We start from the raw sequence: 18,515 nt of genomic DNA, 5'->3' as shown, positions 1-18,515 counted from the left end.
AGTGTCCATGAGGAATGGAAAGCAAGTAGATGTGGAAGCCATTGGAGTTGTTAACCTGAAGTTGGATTCATGATTTATTTTAGAGTTGGATGATGTAGTTTTAGTACCCTTAATGAAGAGGAATTTAATTTTTGTTTCAGGATTATCAAGACTTGGTTTTTTTTCTTCTTTGAATTTAATAAAGATGGCTTCGCAATATCTCAAAATTCCAATGTTCTTGCTACTGGCTTTTGGATTATATTGTCTCAACTACAATAAAGATGGTGAAGTTTTAGTGGTTGAATCAAGTGAGAAAAGGATTAGAAGTGAGGGAACCTCTACTAGGTTAGGGCACATTTCAAAAGAAAGAATGAAAATTCTTGTTAAAGAACAAGTTTTGCCACCACTGACTTTCGGTGATGACGATATTTGTATTGAATGTGTTAAATAAAAACTCACTAAAACTAAAAAGAAAGGTGCAACTCGCAGTAATGATCTTTTAGAGATCATCCATATAGATATTTGTGGACCATTCCCTCATCGAACAATTGATGGAAATTGATATTTCATCACATTTATAAATGAACATTCTCGTTTTGGTTATCTATACCTCATAGTAGAAAAATCTCAAGCTTTTGAGATGCTCAAAATTTTTCAAACTAAAGTTAAAATGCAACTTGAGAAAAGATCAAAATTGTGGTCAGACATAGGGATGAATATTATGGATGTTTTGATGAAGGAGGCCGATGTGCTGGACCTTTTGCTAGGTGTCTACAAGATAATGGAATAGTTGCTTAGTACACAATGCCAGGAACTCTGTAACAAAATGGTGTGGCCGGGAGAGGAAATTGAATTTTGAAGATATGGTTCGTAGCATGATTTCCAAAACTGATTTGCCTATGCATCTATGGGGAGAGGCGATCAAAACAGCAAACTACATACTTAATAGAGTGCCCAGCAAGTCCGTGCCAAAGACACCTGTTAAAATTTGGACTACCAGAAAGCGTAGCTTGCGACATCTTCATATATGGAGTCGCAAGGCTAAAGCTAGAATCTATAACCCTCAAGAAAAGAAGCTTGATCCTAAAATGATTAGCTGCTAATTTATTGGTTATCCTGCAAGGTCAAAGGGTTTTAAATTCGATTGTGAAAATTATGGTATCCGAATTGTTGAGACTAGTTGTGCAAAGTTTATAAAGCATGAGGAGAATGCTACTGGGAATGAAGATTTTATTTTTGAAGAAGAAGGGAATGTAGCTGTGATTGAGAATGATGAACAAGAAGTTACAACCTTGATTCCTTTAAGAGAAACTGTATTGGAACCTCCTCAGTTTGAAGAACCAGTTGATAAATAATAACAAGAACAAGCTGTCGAAAATCCTGAGCCAGATAATCAATAAAAACCAATGCAACTGAGGAGATCTGACAGGCCAAGAAAATCTACAGCGAAATCAGATTATGTGTATTTACAGGAAGCATATTTTGACATTGGAGATGAAGCTGATCCAATGAGTTTTAAAAAAGCTATGGAGAGTCAAAATGCAGACACATGGAGGGAAGCAATGTTAAATGAAATCGAAAGCATGAAGAATAATCAAGTATGGGAATTAGTTGAACCTTACAAGAGCTAGAAATTGGTAGGCTCGAAATGGGTGTTTAAAACAAAGAAGGATAAGGATGGAAAAATCGAAAGATTTAAGGCCACATTGGTAACAAAAGGATTCACCTAAAAGGAGGGAATTGACTACACTGAGACGTTTTCTCCAGTTTCCACTAAAGATTCTTTCCGTATACTTATGGCACTGGTGGCCCATTATGACTTTCTTTTACATCAAATGGATGTAAAAACTGCCTTCCTAAATGGTGAACTTGAAGAAGCAAATGTGGCAACCTGAAGGGTTTGTAGGAGGGGAAACAACATATGGTTTGCAAATGTTGACTAGGCGATTTATGGTTTGAAGCAAGCAAGCAGGATGTGGTACTTAAAATTCCATCAAACTGTCTCATCCTATGGTTTTGAAGAGAACCTAGCCGATCAATGCATTTAACTGAATAAGTGTGGAAGCCGTTCTATTTTTCTAGTGTTGTATGTCGATGATATACTTTTGGCTACAAATGATCACAATTTATTGAAGGACACTAAGGAGCAACTTTCAAACAATTTTGAGATGAAGGATTTCGGAGAAGCTACTTTTGTGTTAGGCATTGAAATTCAAAGAGACAGAGCTTGAGGTCTAATAGGCTTGTCGCAGAAAACATACATTGAAAGGGTATTCGAGCGTTTTGGCATAAGTATGTGTTCTGGACAGAAAGGTTCCATTAGCTAAGGGAGATTTGAAGAAGGAGCACTGCCCAAGAATAAAGAAGAAGAAGTTGAGATAAGGAACAAGCCGTATGCTTATCTAATTAGAAGCATTATGTACTCACAAGTATGTGCAAGGCTAGACATAGCCTTGTGCATCCGCAAAATGTGGAAATTTCAATCAAAACTGGGAATGCAACATTGGATAGCTGGAAAGAAGATTCTAGGGTACCTACAGAGAACAAAGGCTTATATGTTGATTTACAGACGCACAGAGAATTTGGAGCTTATTGGTTATGTTGATGTGAATCTTGGAAAAGCAAAGGATGATTACATTTCTACTTCAAGTTTTCTTTTCAAGATGGCAAGAGCAGCTACGTTGGTAATGAATGGATGGAAATTACACGCACTAGAAAACCTAAATTAGTTGATTAAGGCATGTTGCTTGGAAGAGTGCTAAACAATCTGGTATTTTGTGTTTAACTATGTTTTCAGAATACATAGCCTGCTATGAAGCCACTTCTCATGCAGTATGGCTAAGGAATTTTATCAAAGACATTAAGGTGGTGGACTCGATTTTAAGACCAGTGTAGATATACAATGACAATGCATCAGTTGTCATTCACTGCATGAACAACAAGATGTCGTCTGGACTTCAGCACATTGACAGAAAGTGTTTAATAGTCATCATATCAAAACTCAAGATATGATTGCAGATCCGTTTACAAAGTTTCTGCCTTTAGAACCTTTTGCGTAATGCCCCAAACCTAAAATTCATATTTAATTAGTAATTTATTATGCGGAAAGACAATTTTGCCCTTGGACTAAATTATGAACTCAAAGTTGACTTTTTGACCAAAAAGGAATTTGACAATTCTACATACACCGTTGTGTAGAGCACGACGAAATGAGTTCATAGACACAAAGTAAGCTCGAATCGGAGTTTTAACGAAGAAAATACGATTAAAATATCACGAAGGGTAAAACAGTAATTAGGAAAATCAGAATTTTTATAAAACCTCAGTTTCTCTCTCTCTCTCTCTCTCTCTCTCTCCCTCCCTCCCGTCGCAAACCCCCTCCCTGACAGTTGTTTTTTTTTCGATCACCGTCGCCGCCACAGAGCACCGCCAGTGACGAGACCGGTCTCGTTTGAACCGCCGCCACCTCCTCTTCCCTTTTCGATCACTCTCCGCCCATGGAACCGCCGGCGCTGGCCGGAAACTGAAGAAAACCGATCGGTGTTGACAGAAATTCAAACCGTTCGTTCTCCTTCAATTCTCTTCCAAATTTGTTGGGTAAGGTATGGATTTCTACTTATTTTCCATGCTCTAGCTGATGGTTGGGTAGGTTTGCGTCGAATTGGACCGTAGCTAGCTCAGTTTTCAATTTGGAATTGGGTCAATTTTTGGCCTCCGTGTTCGGCCACTTCCGATCAGTTTTTGGGGTTGGTCCAAGAACAAAAGTGGTTCCAAATATGGTGTTATACCTAAGATAGGAGTTTGGAGCCTTGGTTTTGCGATTTTCCGGCGATGCGTTATCGCTTTGGATACCCATCGCTGCCGGCGCGTGCGGCGGCGTGTGGGCGAGGGTGGTGCAGTGGCACTGTATCCTGATGCGATCCTTAGGTTGTCACGAGCGCATAGGACTTCGTGTATCTCAATTTGGATACCGTTTGAGCTTCGAACGGATTTTTCATATTGTGCGATTATCGGGTTCAATACTGTTGAGCCGTTGGATCATAATCAATTTTGGATATGTTATTCTAGATAATTTTAGAAACGTATAGGATTGGACGGATTGTGAATCGGAGTCCCGGATAGTCCGAAATCGCGAACCCTAGGGCTAGGGTTTAGAAATTATGCAATTACAGGATTGTGATCACTCCGACCGTCCGATCGACATCAATAGCCTCGGGACATGTGTCCTAGATATATTGGACCTTCTAGCGGCATCCGGATCATATTGTGAGGTCATGGTTCCGGATTGATTTTTTGGACTTTAGCGCTTTTTGAGTCTCAAGATATCGCTAAACTATCCCACGTGGAAGGAAAGCTGTTATGGACATAGGGCTCACTTTAAATTGACGCACGTACTGTTAGGAGCCCGGGGTAGGGTTTTTTAATTGAATACTATATTGTATTAATAAAATATTATGGTCATTGAATCAGGCACCCGGGCACCAGTTGACCCGCAGGAGGGACCTTCAAGAGGTCCAGCGAGCTCAGACTATCAGTGAGTGGACTCTTTGTTTTAATAAATGAATTTAAGCAGTTTAGTTTCAGTTATAAGCTGTTTTCTTCTGTTAAATATTTTATGTTGCATGCTGCCGAGTGAAATCTCCTGTAAAGAATATAGGAACAGATATTCTCGTTCATTATCAGATAAATGGCAGCAGAATTTTAAAGGTTACAGAAAGTTAATTATTCATAAGATGTTCTTCAGAAACTTTATATTTTCTTAAACCACCTTGTACCCATATATTAAATGTTGCCTTCGGATTATATTTGTAGCCTTCGGTTTAGTCAGCATGCTTGACAGTTGCCCCACGAGTTCCTTGGTACTCGAATTCGTGTGGAGCGAGTAATGCGGATAAAGGTGGACTACGGTCCCCTGCATCCTGCGAGTTGCGGCTCGGACTGACTTCGTGTTACTGAGACCTGCGAGTATGTGTCACCCATGATGATGCAAGGAATTGACGGATATAAGGAATTGACGGAAATAAGGGTACACCTCGGTGATAGTTTAAACTGTTTTCAAATGTATATAATTATATACATGCATTGATTTCAGAAATAAAGAAAATAAGTTAGTTTGTATAACTGTTTTTATAGTGGGGTTAGTATGTTCTTATACTATTTTCTCAACTTTGTTTTTGGGTCCACTCACCTTTATTGTTGTTTTGCGCCCCCAGGCAGTAGACGTGCACAGGAATCCACCACCGGGCCACTTCCCATCTTCCTCGCCTTTCTTCTAATGTAGGATTTTGTTTTGTAAAAAGATTCACTCTTTTGTAAATTTAGTAGTCGCTCTGATGTTTTCCCCTAGACTGAGATTTGAACTGTTGGAATGTATATATACATATGCTGGCAGTTGGTTGTATGTATATATACTTGTTTGGCAGGTGAAAATATTTTGGTATTGAGCCAGTTACAAGGGAAACTCTGCCGATTTTTCGGTAGAAGTCAACCTTGTTATTTTATCGTGTTTTGTATAGAAGGGCAAATAGGTCATTTGTGCCCGACATTTACCAGGTGTCGGACACGCACAGGGTCTGACTCGGATTCCAAAGCGGAATTTGGATCGGGTCCTGTCATTTTGTGTATGCATGTGTATGCAAGTTTGATCATAATGTGTACTGAAAAGCATAAAGATTCACATGATGGATCAATACATGTTAAGGTTCGAATTAGTAGATGTTTCATGTGTTTTGAGATTGCATTATGTGATTATAGATGGCCTGTTTTTAATAAAGGAGAGCAGTGCTTGTCTATAGTTCATTTTGTCTAATCAGTTTTCACTATAGCTTGAAGGGAAGGACTTAACTATTTTAAACTCATGACCAATAAAGATTATCAAACTTTTACAATATAGAAGCTTAGTGCTCTAATGCTTGATCTAGTGGGAGAATGTTGTATTCCTATTTTAGATTGATGCACTAGATACCAAATTATATCAGGTTTGATAAGAGTTTAAATTAGGTTATACCTTGAGGCGCAAAACCTTGTGAAATAAGGAAAGTTTTGAAGCCAATTAAAGGGGTCCTATTTATTTCCTTTTGCGTGAACTGTTGCTTGATGAGCTTAGAGTGTTAGTCAAGTTGGCCCTTGGTGATGGCTAGGGACGACTTGACCTAACCCTATATAAGCTTAAGACCATGCTCTCATCAGACACGTTCTCTAACCCTAATCTCTTCATAAAGAGAGAGAGAGACCTGGATTCTTAAGCTGTTCGTATCTTTTGCTTGTGTTGTTGATTCTGTGATCGAATGAATTCTGAGATCGAATGAATTCTGAGATCGTGTACTCAAGGAAGATAACGCCAGATATGTCTTCTATGTATTTGAAGTTATGTTAAAGATCTTGAACACTTGCATAGAAATCTAACATTTTGATGAATAATTCGAGACTCATAAGATTGGGAATGGTCAAGTTGATGCTTCTATTTCTACTCCAAAACTTATTTCTTACGCACAAGAACATGAATATCAGCTCAGCACAAAAAAATATGAGAGAATGTGAATTGGATAAGTATGAGAGTTATAGCTGCTCACGTCTTTTGTACCGCTTAGCAGAGCAATTCAAATTCGCCAGCAATTGATACATGTTTTGGCATGTTTTGGCATTCGTCAAATTCGCCAGATACAAACACAAGGTGGATAAGTTCATTTCAAAGAACGTCACAAGTTTGTCACTAGGCATACATCAATCCAGAAAGATCAAGCTCTTTCTGCTACTTGGCAGTGGCACAGACTGACAAACCGACCTCTGTCTCAAAGTCCACCGATCTCTCTTTATCTCTCTCTGTAACACGCATGCAGTTCATGTTGAGAGTATTTGTCCAACACAGGAAATGAAAGCTTTTTGCCTTAGTTGCTCATAGCGTCGCGGATTTCTCCACCCATTACCAATTGATTTCGATCCATTTCCGAAAAGTGAGAAGATTACATTAATTAAGTACATTTTACATGAACCCAAGTTGCAGAACTCATAAACAAATTAATAATAATAAAAGTAGAACCTACCTTTGACAATATTAAAAAGGGTTTATTGCCTACATACATGAGATTTAGAAAATTTATGTACTCCTACACAAAAAGACCAGAAAATAGCATGTAGACTTAAAAGAAAACAGCTGAGGAGGACAACAACAGCATCATAACTGAAAGGAAGATTGGCAAAGCAGATGAAGCTGCACCTGCATGGGTGCCATCAGGGTAAGGCACAAATCCTCCTGAGGCACCTGGTGGAGAGAGATATTGAGGGTACTGGCAGCATTGAGCAGGCTGAGTTGGGGGGCATTTTCCTTGACCATGCTGTTGAGGCGGCGGCGGCGGGTAGCTAGGAATTGATGGTGGGGGTGGTCCTGGTGGAGGAGGGCCATATAAAGGGTACCCTGGATTTGGAATGGAAGGAGGGCACTGACATGTAGGGCAATTGGCACAATCTGTAGGAGAAGATATGGCATCTCTAGTGATATCCCCAGTGAAAACAAGGTTGAAGAAGACAGAGAAACAGAGTGCTGTGACAAAAACAAGTTTTGCAGGAAACATTGCTTCCTCCTTCTCTATCCTCTGGCCAGAAAGAAAAGTTGAAAAGAAATATAGGAAGGAAAGATGGGAAATGAATTATGAGTGAGGAAGCTATATTGGATTAATTCATTTTGTAGAATTCCACCACCAGCTTCCAACTGTGGGTTTCTGAATCCCGGATTTGGTGCCGCATGGCAGACCATTTGTCATAACAATGTACAGGTAGCATACAAGCTTTAACTTACATGCATGCTTCTACAATATATGGACAACTCAAAAAACAAAAAAAAAAAAAAAGTTTTGTTTTTGGAATGGGAGAGTCTAATAACAACAATCTATGTGTGGGTCCACATACCTTAAATTTGATGACAGTCGCTTCACATCAAATATTTTTTGTTTTAGTTTTTACCAATTAGGTCTTAATTAATTTAGTGGTTTTTTTTTTCCCTCTAATGTTAGAAGAGATCTCAAATTTGGTCCTTGTTTGTTCCCCATTGGTCACAAAAGCAAATGCTCTGTTCTTCCTTGGAATCACAAGTGATCAGTTATGACTCTATTCGTTATACTCTCAACCTACTACTTACTACATCAACCAGTCCAACATTACAGAAAACACAGATAAATGGAGGAAATATAAATTGAAAAACATTGTAGGGTTAAAAAAAAAAATGATAAAAGCATCTAGGATGATTGATCAGGAGAACTTAGGCACTGCATCTGCTGCCTATTCAAATATAAAAAACTCAACTTATCGTCAAAAACTGATGTTATATGCAGTGGAGAAAACCCAGCATAGTCTCTGTCTAATTTTAACGAGCCCAGTTCAAGAATGTACTTGAAGAGTGCATGCGTCTGGGTGACTGGTTGAGCTGCATACTCCTCAAGTGGCATCCACTACATGAAATAAAACAATGCCATAAAATTTTAGTCAATTGGTGTATGCATTTGACTGAATTCTCATTTTTGAAAGAATCTGAATTTTGGCATGTATGAGAGAAGCAATGATTGCTTAAGTTCACAGAGAATTTTTTATTTTTTATTGTTTGAAACATTATGATCTACCAAAAATTAAATTTGAGCAGCATGTCAAACACATTATCAACCAAGAAGTACCTTGGCTGCCTCAATCTCCAGTTCTTGCTTTTCGATGTCAAAGGTTAGAGGATGCAGCATACACACAAAAAATAGATCTGACTTCTCAAAGAATGTCTTGTGTGATTGCCTGAAGGTAACACGAAACCATGACTATTTCACAATATTATGTTTATATATCATACTATATATAAAGAAGAAGAAAAGAAAAGATTTGAAGTTCCACAAATTTGGTATTTATGAGAAGCAAAGCATTTGATGGACCCCAAAAGCAGTAAAAGAAACACCAACAAATTACATGATTGACAGTCTCCTGCACAGTACTCTAGTAGGATTTATGTTCATCAGAAACATGGCTTGAGATATGTGATTAAAGTAGTGGAGTCAGAGATGGAATTGGAGCTGGACCAGATTAGAGAAAGAACCATTGGCTTAATCTTAAGCCTGCTTTTGATTCAGTCAGAATTTAGTATCTCCTATTTTTTCTAATTGCAGAACTATTTCCATTTTATCATTTTCTAGGAAAGCACAATATAAAAAGAGTGTAGCATCTAGATGACCCAAATGACAAAAGAACTTTGTATGAGGTTGGTTTTCCTAAGAGTGAACCAGTAATTACGCAATCTTCAAGGTGACCCCCCTTTCAGTGACATCCTTTGAAATATAATTTAGATAGCCAAAGATACCAGGAGAACTTGGGTCGACTTTCTTTTCTGACATTTATAACTTAGTTTTTCCCACTCCAATCAAATTCGATATAATATAACAATTCCATCAAAACATACAGTGATTCAAGACTGTGCAAACTTGTACCTGAATGCTAATACCTCCAAAAATTCTGCATCAATCTGAATCAGTTAAAACCAGTGGTCTTCATCACACCAAAATATTGGTAACATAAACTACAAGGTATGAAAGGAACAATATATATATTGATAGACATTGAGAACTTACCCCTGTCTCTTCTTTAACTTCTCTTACAGCTGCCTTAAAAATATCCTCGCCCTATATTGAAGAGCTCATTTAATGTCCAAAAGTAACAAGCATCATAGTTTTGAATAATTAAAAAACTTCTTAGTCCAGGACCTTAAGGTAAATACCTCGTCAACAACTCCAGTTGGGATTTTCCACACACCTGTTCCTTGGAACCTGCCACTCTTCTCCTGGACTACAAGCATCTACGCAGAAGAAATCTAATTTCAAAACCAACAACAGATGACGACAAGGATGACAAACTGAAGACAAAAGATAAGACTACTATATCAGAAACACAGAATTAGAAGACCGATGAACAAAGTCAAAAACTTGACTATATGCACAAGGGCTGAATTAGAAGACTGCGACATTCCATTTAACTAAACCAGTAAATGCATCCAGATGTGTTATTACACGATTCTCTTGTACTACCTTTGTCCAATGGATAAGCAATAGTAGACAACAGCTACTCGGTAGATAAGAGCAAGTACCTCTTTTTTATCATTCACAACAATAGCCCCAATACCTACTCGGTGTGAAGCATTTGCAGGTAGAGTGTTAGTAGTTTCAGGAATCCAATAAACAAGCATGAGGTAGTGTGGCTCAGCATGATGATATCGAAACCCCTCCTGGCATCAACATAATAGATGTAAGCCAAGACAACAGATTTATCAAGATTAATGGGCAGAACATGACATAAAGCAGTCATAAAATCATAACTGCATTGTACCTTAACTGCCTGATTTTTTATTTATTAAAAAAAAGAAGATGAAAGAAAAATAAATAAAACTAATTTTTATGTTGAAATTTAGTTTCTTTAAGTTAAAACCTATTGTGCCAGAAGCTATGTAGAGTATTAGCTCGTTGCCTTCTTTTTCATGGTACATATACGTATTTACTAAAATGTCCATGGAGATAGTTACGGTGCAAATGTATTAATACTGCAGAGTAATTACCTTAACTGTCGTTTCGACAAGATTTACAAGCTCAATGGGCAATTTTATCCACACACCCTTCTTGCCCTGAATATGAAAAATGATTGAATAGAAGGAAGAAACAATCAGAACATCCACCAAGATAAAGATAAACCATGTTGCCAAATTCATTAATCACACACATACACAAACATAAATACATACATACATACATACATACATACATATTAGTAGATTTACGTATATGTCAAACGGCTGGCATGCTGAATTATTAGATAAAGATCATACCATATGATGGTAAATTGTAAACAAAGAAAGATTTTACCTACTACCACGTATCTCAGTTACACTATTAAATATTAATCAACCCCGACAGAAATCTTGAGAGATGACTTGGGTTCAAGTCGGCACCTAAGGATTTATTAAAAGTTGGTTTCAAACCAGTGTCAAATTTTGAGACTGAGCAGTTTCTCCAAAACTGAAAGCCATTTTTCAACAATAACCATGAATATCATTTGGAATCCTCTCAAACGAAAGATGGTAAGTAAGAATAGAACTGAAATGAGTACACAGTCATTATATAAAAGTGATGTATAAATCATGGTTATTATCTTATTGAAATGGATCAAAGTACACCATACTCTGACACACTGCGTGATGCAGAACAGAGAGAGAGAGAGAGAGACAGACAGACAGACAGACAGACAGAGAAGAAGTAAGAAATGAAAAGAAAAGAAAAAAGAACAATAGACAGGCAAAGAATATAAATATTTTCAAAAAAGTCTATTTGTAAAATCTAATATATAGAGCTAATCCAAAACCAACTAAAACTAAAATCTGCAATCAAAATTCCCCAATAAAAATCCCTGAAATTATGATTTTCATCGTTCTCCATTACTCTCAAATCAATCTCAAATTTTTCTAATATCACAGTACTCGTTTGCAACTTTGGAGCTTCGACCAATTTTTTTCATCTAGCGCCGGAAGTAGCAAGTAGCAAGATCAACAGATGAATTCTTTTCAGCCATACAAGTGGATTGACCAGGAAACATAAAATCAATAGTTATAACCATTTCCTTGACAGGCTCACTAAATGGCATGACTCCTAACTTAGTTTCCATGTTTTGTGAGCTTCATAGTCTCCCTTGCCTTGCTTGACGTCTACATCATATAATTCTTGTTCCAAAAGTTTCATGTTATCCTTGACTATTGCAATCCACAACCTCTAATTTTTTCATACTTTTCTTTATGCTCTTCATGATGATGCGGAATGAGAGGAGAAGAAATTTACTCTACAACCTTTCCTTTAATATCCTTAAAATATTGATTAAAGACTCCATCAAAGGTTTGGCCAAGGGTGTGACAGAGCTGAGTAACAGTTTCCGAGCTAATGTTACCAGATTGAGAAAATCTTCCTTTTCTTTCTCAAGATAAACTGAAATTTGTAAACCTATTTGAACACTTGTTATAAAATTGGATGCCCATCATAAATATGTCCCTGCAACATAGTTGTAGCTGAAACAAGACTCTGATATGATTGATACTCGATAGCAACTTGGTATTACTTCAAAAACGTGTCAATCCCAGCACACATCCATAAAGCGAGAATAGTTTCTTTCTTGTATAGGAATAAAGGCAGCATGCTTGACAATTCACATCAACCTACCAGGGTATACACAGTGATGAACTGTGACCAGAACAGTTAGATTTAGCCTACCTTCAATCAGTGAATTCAAATCCCTAATTATGATTTCTATCATCAGCTCGGCAACTAAAAACCAATACTTAAATGACACGTATCACTAGGCCTGGGTACAGTCCAGTTTGGACCCGTTCTCGCTTAAAATTGAAACCGAAACCGCTCTATTCATCCGGTCCGGTTCGATTCGGTTTATAATTAAAATGAGTGGCAAAACCGAACCAATCCGGATCTATAAAGATTGGTTCGGTTCTCCCGGTTCCCGGTTTCAAACTGTTTTTTTTGTTTCTTCCTTACACTCATATCTAATCACTTCCCCTACAACCCAAAACCATATAAGAATAATCTCAAACATAAACAAAGGAATACAAATAAACCAAGCTAAAAACATATTCAACAATAACAGATCTAAACTGCTAAACATATTCAACAAACAAATGCCCACATATCTAATTTTAGATCTAAAGGGGGGAGATAGAGAGATAAATAAACCAAATACCACAGAAAGAGAAGAAAATCGCAGAGAAAGAAGGAGAAAAACCAGAGCAAGAAAACTGCGCCAGAGAAAGAGAGTGGAAAAAGAGAGGGAAAAAAAAGGGACGAAGAGAAGGAGAGAGAAAGGGAGAGAAAAAGAAGAGGAAGAAGAGACGGAGAGAGAGGGAAAAAAAGAGAAAAGGAAGAAGATGAGATGGATAGAAAAAAAAAATTAAATGAAAGAAGACGAAGAAGAAAATGTGGCAACGTTTCCAGGATCCCAATATTTTCTCGGATCCCCATATTCTCTTTTCCATATTCCAAGACTTCACGCGGCCTCCATGGTCTGTCTGCACTTTAAAGGTTTCAAGGATTGTTTTCGTCAAAGCCGATCTTGCTTTGTGGATTTCACGGAGTTACTTTTTCAAAAGCATCTTAATAACCTCACAAATTTCTGTGAATAATCACTACCATTTTGTCAATTGGGGCTGTTATTTCATTCTCGTTTGGTTAGGAAATCCAGTTTGCTGAGAAAAAGATGCATATTTGAGGTTTAACTCAGTGTTATCTTCTCCTTTTCTCTTTGGGTGTTTTCCTTTAGGTATTTTTGGGCTTGTGACTTCTTTTTTGGTTGGAACGATGTCAATTTCCGTAAATTCATCCGACCGGGTTTGTGAAAATGGAATCCAGCTTGTTGAACTACTTCTTGCAACCAATGATGTCCATGGAGGAGTTATTGTAGACATGAAGGATGCTATGGACGCTCAGCACTTTCTTATTCTGCTTAGGGCTTCAATCTCACAATGGAGGAGAGAGGTGCTATTATCTATTATATATTTTATTGGATGTCAACTTGTCCATTAGACAATTTTTGTTTAATAGTTTGATTGCTTTGTTTTTTAAATCTAGTATACATCTAAGTGATACATAGGGGTGGACATAAGAACCGGAGAACCGAAAAAACTGAGTTGACTAAAAAGTCAACAAAAAATTCAAAAACCAAATAGGACCAGTTCAAACCGGTTCTGAATCCAATTTTATCTCTTTCACAAAACTGCAGTAAACCAAACCAGACCGAATTAAATATAAATATAATTATTTATTGAGATATATATACTTGAGCCATCTCCAAGCCCAACTTCAACAAACTCCAGGCCCAACTTTTTGTTTACTTTATACCATAAAAAACAAAAGACAAATTTTTTTCTTTTACTTTCCCAAAACTGACGACAAGACAAGACATGCTATCATATCATCTTTTCATTTCCCTCACTTTTCTCTCTCACTCTAAATGTCTCTTCTTCGTCTTCTTTCATTTAATTTTTTTTTCTATCTATCTCATCTTCTCTTTTTTTCCCTCACTCTCTGTCTCTTCTTCCTCTTCTTTTTCTCTCCCTTTCTCTCTCCTTCTCTTCTTCCTTTGTTTTTTCCCTCTCTTTTTCCTCTCTTTCTCTGGTGCAGTTTTCTTGCTCTGGTTTTTCTCCTTCTTTCTCTGCAATTTTCTTCTCTTTCTCTGGTATTTGGTTTATTTATGTGTCTCTCTCTCTCTCCTTGTAGATCTAAAATTAGATATGTGGGCATTTGTTTGTTGAATATGTTTAGCAGTTTAGATGTGTTATTGTTGAATATGTTTTTAGCTTGGTTTATTTGTATTCCTTTGTTTATGTTTGAGATTATTCTTATATGGTTTTGGGTTGTAGGGAAAGTGATTAGATATGAGTGTAAGGAAGAAAAAAAAAAACAGTTTGAAACCGGGAACCGGGAGAACCAAACCAATCTTTATAGATCCGGATTGGTTCGGTTTTGCCACTCATTTTAATTATAAACCGGATCGAACCGGATCGGATGAATAGAGCAGTTTCGGTTTCAATTTTAAGCGAGAACGGATCCAAACCGGATTGTGCCCAGGCCTACTTAGATGTATACTAGATTGAAAAAATAAAGCAATCAAACTATTAAACAAAAATTGTCTAATGAACAAGTTGACATCTAATAAAATATATAATAGATAATAGCACCTCTCTCCTCCATTGTGAGATTGAAGCCCTAAGCAGAGTAAGAAAGTGTTGAGCTTCCATAGCATCCTTCATGTCTACAATAACTCCTCCATGGACATCATTGGTTGCAGGAAGTAATTCAACAGGCTGGATTCCATTTTCACAAACCCGGTCGGATGAATTTACAGAAATTGACATCGTTCCAACCAAAAAAGAAGTCACAAGCCCAAAAATACCTAAAGGAAAACACCCAAAGAGAAAAGGAAAAGATAACACTGAGTTACACCTCAAATATGCATCTTTTTCTCAGCAAACTGGATTTCCTAACCAAATAACAGTCCCAATTGACAAAATGGTAGCGATTATTCATGAAATCACTATGGTTGGCAGCTATACTTCACTCGTTAAAATCCAAAATTCTTTTGTAACATTCATACAAATCCATTATCATTTTCTTAGAATATCACATTGCACACAGATAATAAAACAGTGGATAGGTCAAAACCATTCAAGTGCAACAATAAGAACTATTATTACAAATTCTATCAATTCCATCAAACAGATAATTAAAAAAAATCAAAATCAAAATCAAAATCACATTTCAGAGAAGAACAACAACAGATACAAGAAGCTTGAAATATTATTATTGACACAAGCAAATATATAGGAAAAGTATAAAAGATGAACCTGAAGTGAGCACCGAAACAGACCCTAAGACAGATTTGAATTCGTGAAGAAATGCTGCGAGTTCCACAAGTCTTTGATTTTTCACTCTGTTCAGCTCCACTATCCGACAGTCCAACTCTCGACAGTCCACCCTTATAAATAATAATTGTAAGGGTGGGGATGGGAAAACCTACTCTGTGGCGAAATGGGGGTTGACGTAGTTCCACCCATTTGCATAACCAATAGGATCGCTGATTGCGTCATCTGGGTCCCGCTTTTCAATAGCTGCCAATGTTGTTTGGGCTTGCGTGGAGGAGTATTAGTGGGGGGGGGGACCGCCATTAGTGATAGAGTGCAGCGGAGAAACGTACGTTAAGGGTTCGGGCCGACATAGTCCATATAATTGTGCTCCTTTTGCTGTTCAAAGTTGGGTCTTACCCAACTTCGGATTCAGTGTGCTTTTCAACTGTTTCAACTCGTAAGTGCTTTTATTAGAAAGTATGTTATCTTTATCAAAAGTTCAAGCGTTTTTATGAAGAATTCTTTGGGAGTAATTTTAGATAGACTAATAATTATTTATTTATATAATTATTTTAAAATAATTTTATGTAGAAGTATATAAGAGTATGTGGGAGGTGCTTCTTCTTATAATTGCTTAAAATTACTTAAAGTGATTATAAGGAGAAGAATGTGGGAGATGCTTCTACATATATGTGATTTTGGCTCTCCTAGAATTACGCTCAAACGAGTCCTAAAAAAGCACTTGACAGTACTTCTTCAAAAAACATTTTTATAATTCATAAGCACTTTCAAATTTTTATGACAAACGATGTTAGAGGCCCTTTTCATTGTGTGTAATCGTAAAGGGTCACAAATATCCTAGCTTCAGAAATAGGCAAGAGATTGTGTTTAATTGCGAGTGTGCTACTATTAGCTGTTTAAAACCCTAATATACTTGAATGAAATTAAAGTAACTTGCGCACCAAGAAACCTAACTTCTAACCAAACAATTGTGTATTGAATAGGAAACTGATTCACTGCTGATTATTTTCTATACCTCAAGACAAATTAGGAATTTTGTTATGAAACTAAAGGAATTGTGGAGAGAATTGAGGTATAGAGAAAACATAGAAATATGATATTTTCATTGAGACTTTCTTATGTGTTTTGCAAATGAGAAGGAAGCCTTCTTTTATTGCAAAGGCCTTGGCTGGAGAAAGGAAAGCTGTGGGCTCCACTTATTAGTTACAACACTCCCCTTTGGAGACCACAATGTATGTGATATGTCTCGTTAAAAATCTTGCCAGTAAAACCCAGTGGGACAAAAACTGGTCGAAGGGAAAAAGAGTACATAACCATATGTAACATAAAATTCTATGTATATTGACACGCGTGCGATACTGTCTCGTTAAAACCTTGCCAGGAAAAACTCAGTGGGATAAAAACCTAGACGAAGGAAAAAGAGTACAGTGTGTGAAGATCTTTATTGATAGCACGCTCCCCTTGATGCTTGGCAAAATATCTTTTAAGCCACACTGTTGATCATCTTTCTGAATGTCATAGTTGACACTGTTTCTGTGAGTCAATCTTATAATATTGTTGAATGCTCCCCCTGAAGAATATCTCCCCCTGATATCTTCATGACTATCTTTCTAGAGGGAAGATCTTTGGGACTGAGTGAATGATGTAGCCATCAATAATTCATGTAGTTGAGTAAGCAAATATATTTCCAGTGAGCTATTTCTATGTAAACCATAGAAATTTCTAGAGTTCGCGAATCAAACAAAACCTGGGCTATTTGTAAGTTCACTTGAAAAGAATATCCCCGTATATGGTTTTATGCGGAGATAGCATCAAATATGTCTCACATCATCCCAAAATGGTGGTGATGGACTTGAGCTCTATCTGAAAAATATAATGTCCGGTCCAGTATACTTCCGGAAAATCATTTAAGTGCCTAATGGATAACCCACATAAAAATGCTTCAATACTTTCTTAATATAAACAAGAATCTCGTTGGCATAATTCTCGATCTTCAGGCTGAGACAAATATTTCTTGAACTCTTCAGGAGTTTTAATCAATTATCAACTCTTCAGGAGTTGTAATGTATTTGTTCACCCGTTTTCGTATTTACTCCTGAGATAGAAGGGCGAAGTTCCCCACTGGCTTGGAGACCATTCGTTGGTCGACAAGTCAGCTTTCTTTGGTGTGTGAGCGTGCCACTGGTAGCAATGTAAATCATAGCAGACTTCTTTTTAGAGTGGATAACTTGCGCCCCAAGTTACTGACTTCTAAAACAAATGATTGTGAATTTGGGTGAGGAATATCTCCCAAGTAAGTTCTTTTCTTGCCTCAGACTGGTGAGGACTTTCATAATTTATCTCAGTATCAAATGGCTGTTCTGGCCAGAAGTATTCGATAGAAGTTGGGCTGTTTTAGGCAGAACTGCCTTTTACAAAATTAAGAAGGGAGAAATCAACTCTAGAAAGACAAAAAGATGGCTAGAATCTCATTTCTGCCTGGGTAGAAACTTCTGATCTAGGCTGGACTGAGTATGTCTGTGCTGGACTGAGCTGTCAACAACTTCAACTGCTTAGCTTCAGCTATAAATCGATACCAAAGTTCAATTTTGGCAGAGCTTTAATCTACTTCAAGCCTTGGGAGGCTTTTGAGCGGGCAGAACTGCGGCTTCTTCAGTCTGAAGGGGCAGAAGTGGCTAGACTTGAGAACTTAATAAGCTGGAATTGCACTGTAAAATTTGTTAAGGTTTTCATATTTGTGAAAACTCAAACTCTGCTTGCCTTGGCTTTTGCTGAACCAAATTTGTAACGAGAGAGATCTCATTTTAGAAGACTTATTTTCTAAGTCTGAACTTTGGAATTCTGATCTAAAGCTGGTTTCTCTTGGAATCCAAGTGAGCTTTTGGTTGTTTTCTTGTTGTTTGTTTTTTTGATTGATGAATTGAGTGTCCTTTCCTTCCTTGCCTACTTCTGCTTTTATAAGAGACCCTCTTGGGGAGGTGGTTTCTTTTTAATTTTAATAATGAGCGGCAAAAAGATCTCCTATAATGTAAAGTAAAAGGGATTTTTATCAATCATGGCAGATAGGCTCTCAGTAGTCACCTCCTAAAGCAGTCCCTTCCCTGAT

General features: G+C 37.2%; 2 protein-coding genes across 3 annotated transcripts; both read right to left on the bottom strand.

Moving 5' to 3' along the window:
- On the bottom strand, positions 7,119 to 7,550 carry LOC109948649 (formin-like protein 20). The gene has a single exon (XM_020562334.1). It carries the CDS (start codon positions 7,548 to 7,550, stop codon positions 7,119 to 7,121), a length of 432 nt encoding a protein of 143 aa, XP_020417923.1.
- On the bottom strand, positions 7,855 to 15,530 carry LOC18781048 (nudix hydrolase 10). 2 transcript variants are annotated; one of them, XM_020561954.1, is made up of 9 exons: positions 15,389 to 15,530; positions 14,723 to 14,937; positions 10,553 to 10,618; positions 10,088 to 10,225; positions 9,722 to 9,799; positions 9,576 to 9,626; positions 9,435 to 9,469; positions 8,643 to 8,751; positions 7,855 to 8,423 (listed from the first exon to the last, which is right to left on the bottom strand). In XM_020561954.1, the coding sequence occupies exons 2-9, from the start codon at positions 14,897 to 14,899 to the stop codon at positions 8,211 to 8,213; spliced, it is 867 nt and encodes a 288-aa protein (XP_020417543.1). In that variant the 5' UTR covers positions 14,900 to 14,937; positions 15,389 to 15,530; the 3' UTR covers positions 7,855 to 8,210. The 2 variants fall into 2 exon arrangements, with proteins under 2 accessions (XP_020417543.1, XP_020417544.1); XM_020561955.1 differs by lacking the exon at positions 14,723 to 14,937 and having other exon boundaries at positions 15,389 to 15,529.

This window comes from Prunus persica, chromosome G4 (assembly GCF_000346465.2).
Source record: "Prunus persica cultivar Lovell chromosome G4, Prunus_persica_NCBIv2, whole genome shotgun sequence".
In the NCBI taxonomy this organism is placed as follows: domain Eukaryota; kingdom Viridiplantae; phylum Streptophyta; class Magnoliopsida; order Rosales; family Rosaceae; genus Prunus; species Prunus persica.
This window is presented reverse-complemented; position numbering and strand designations above follow the sequence as displayed.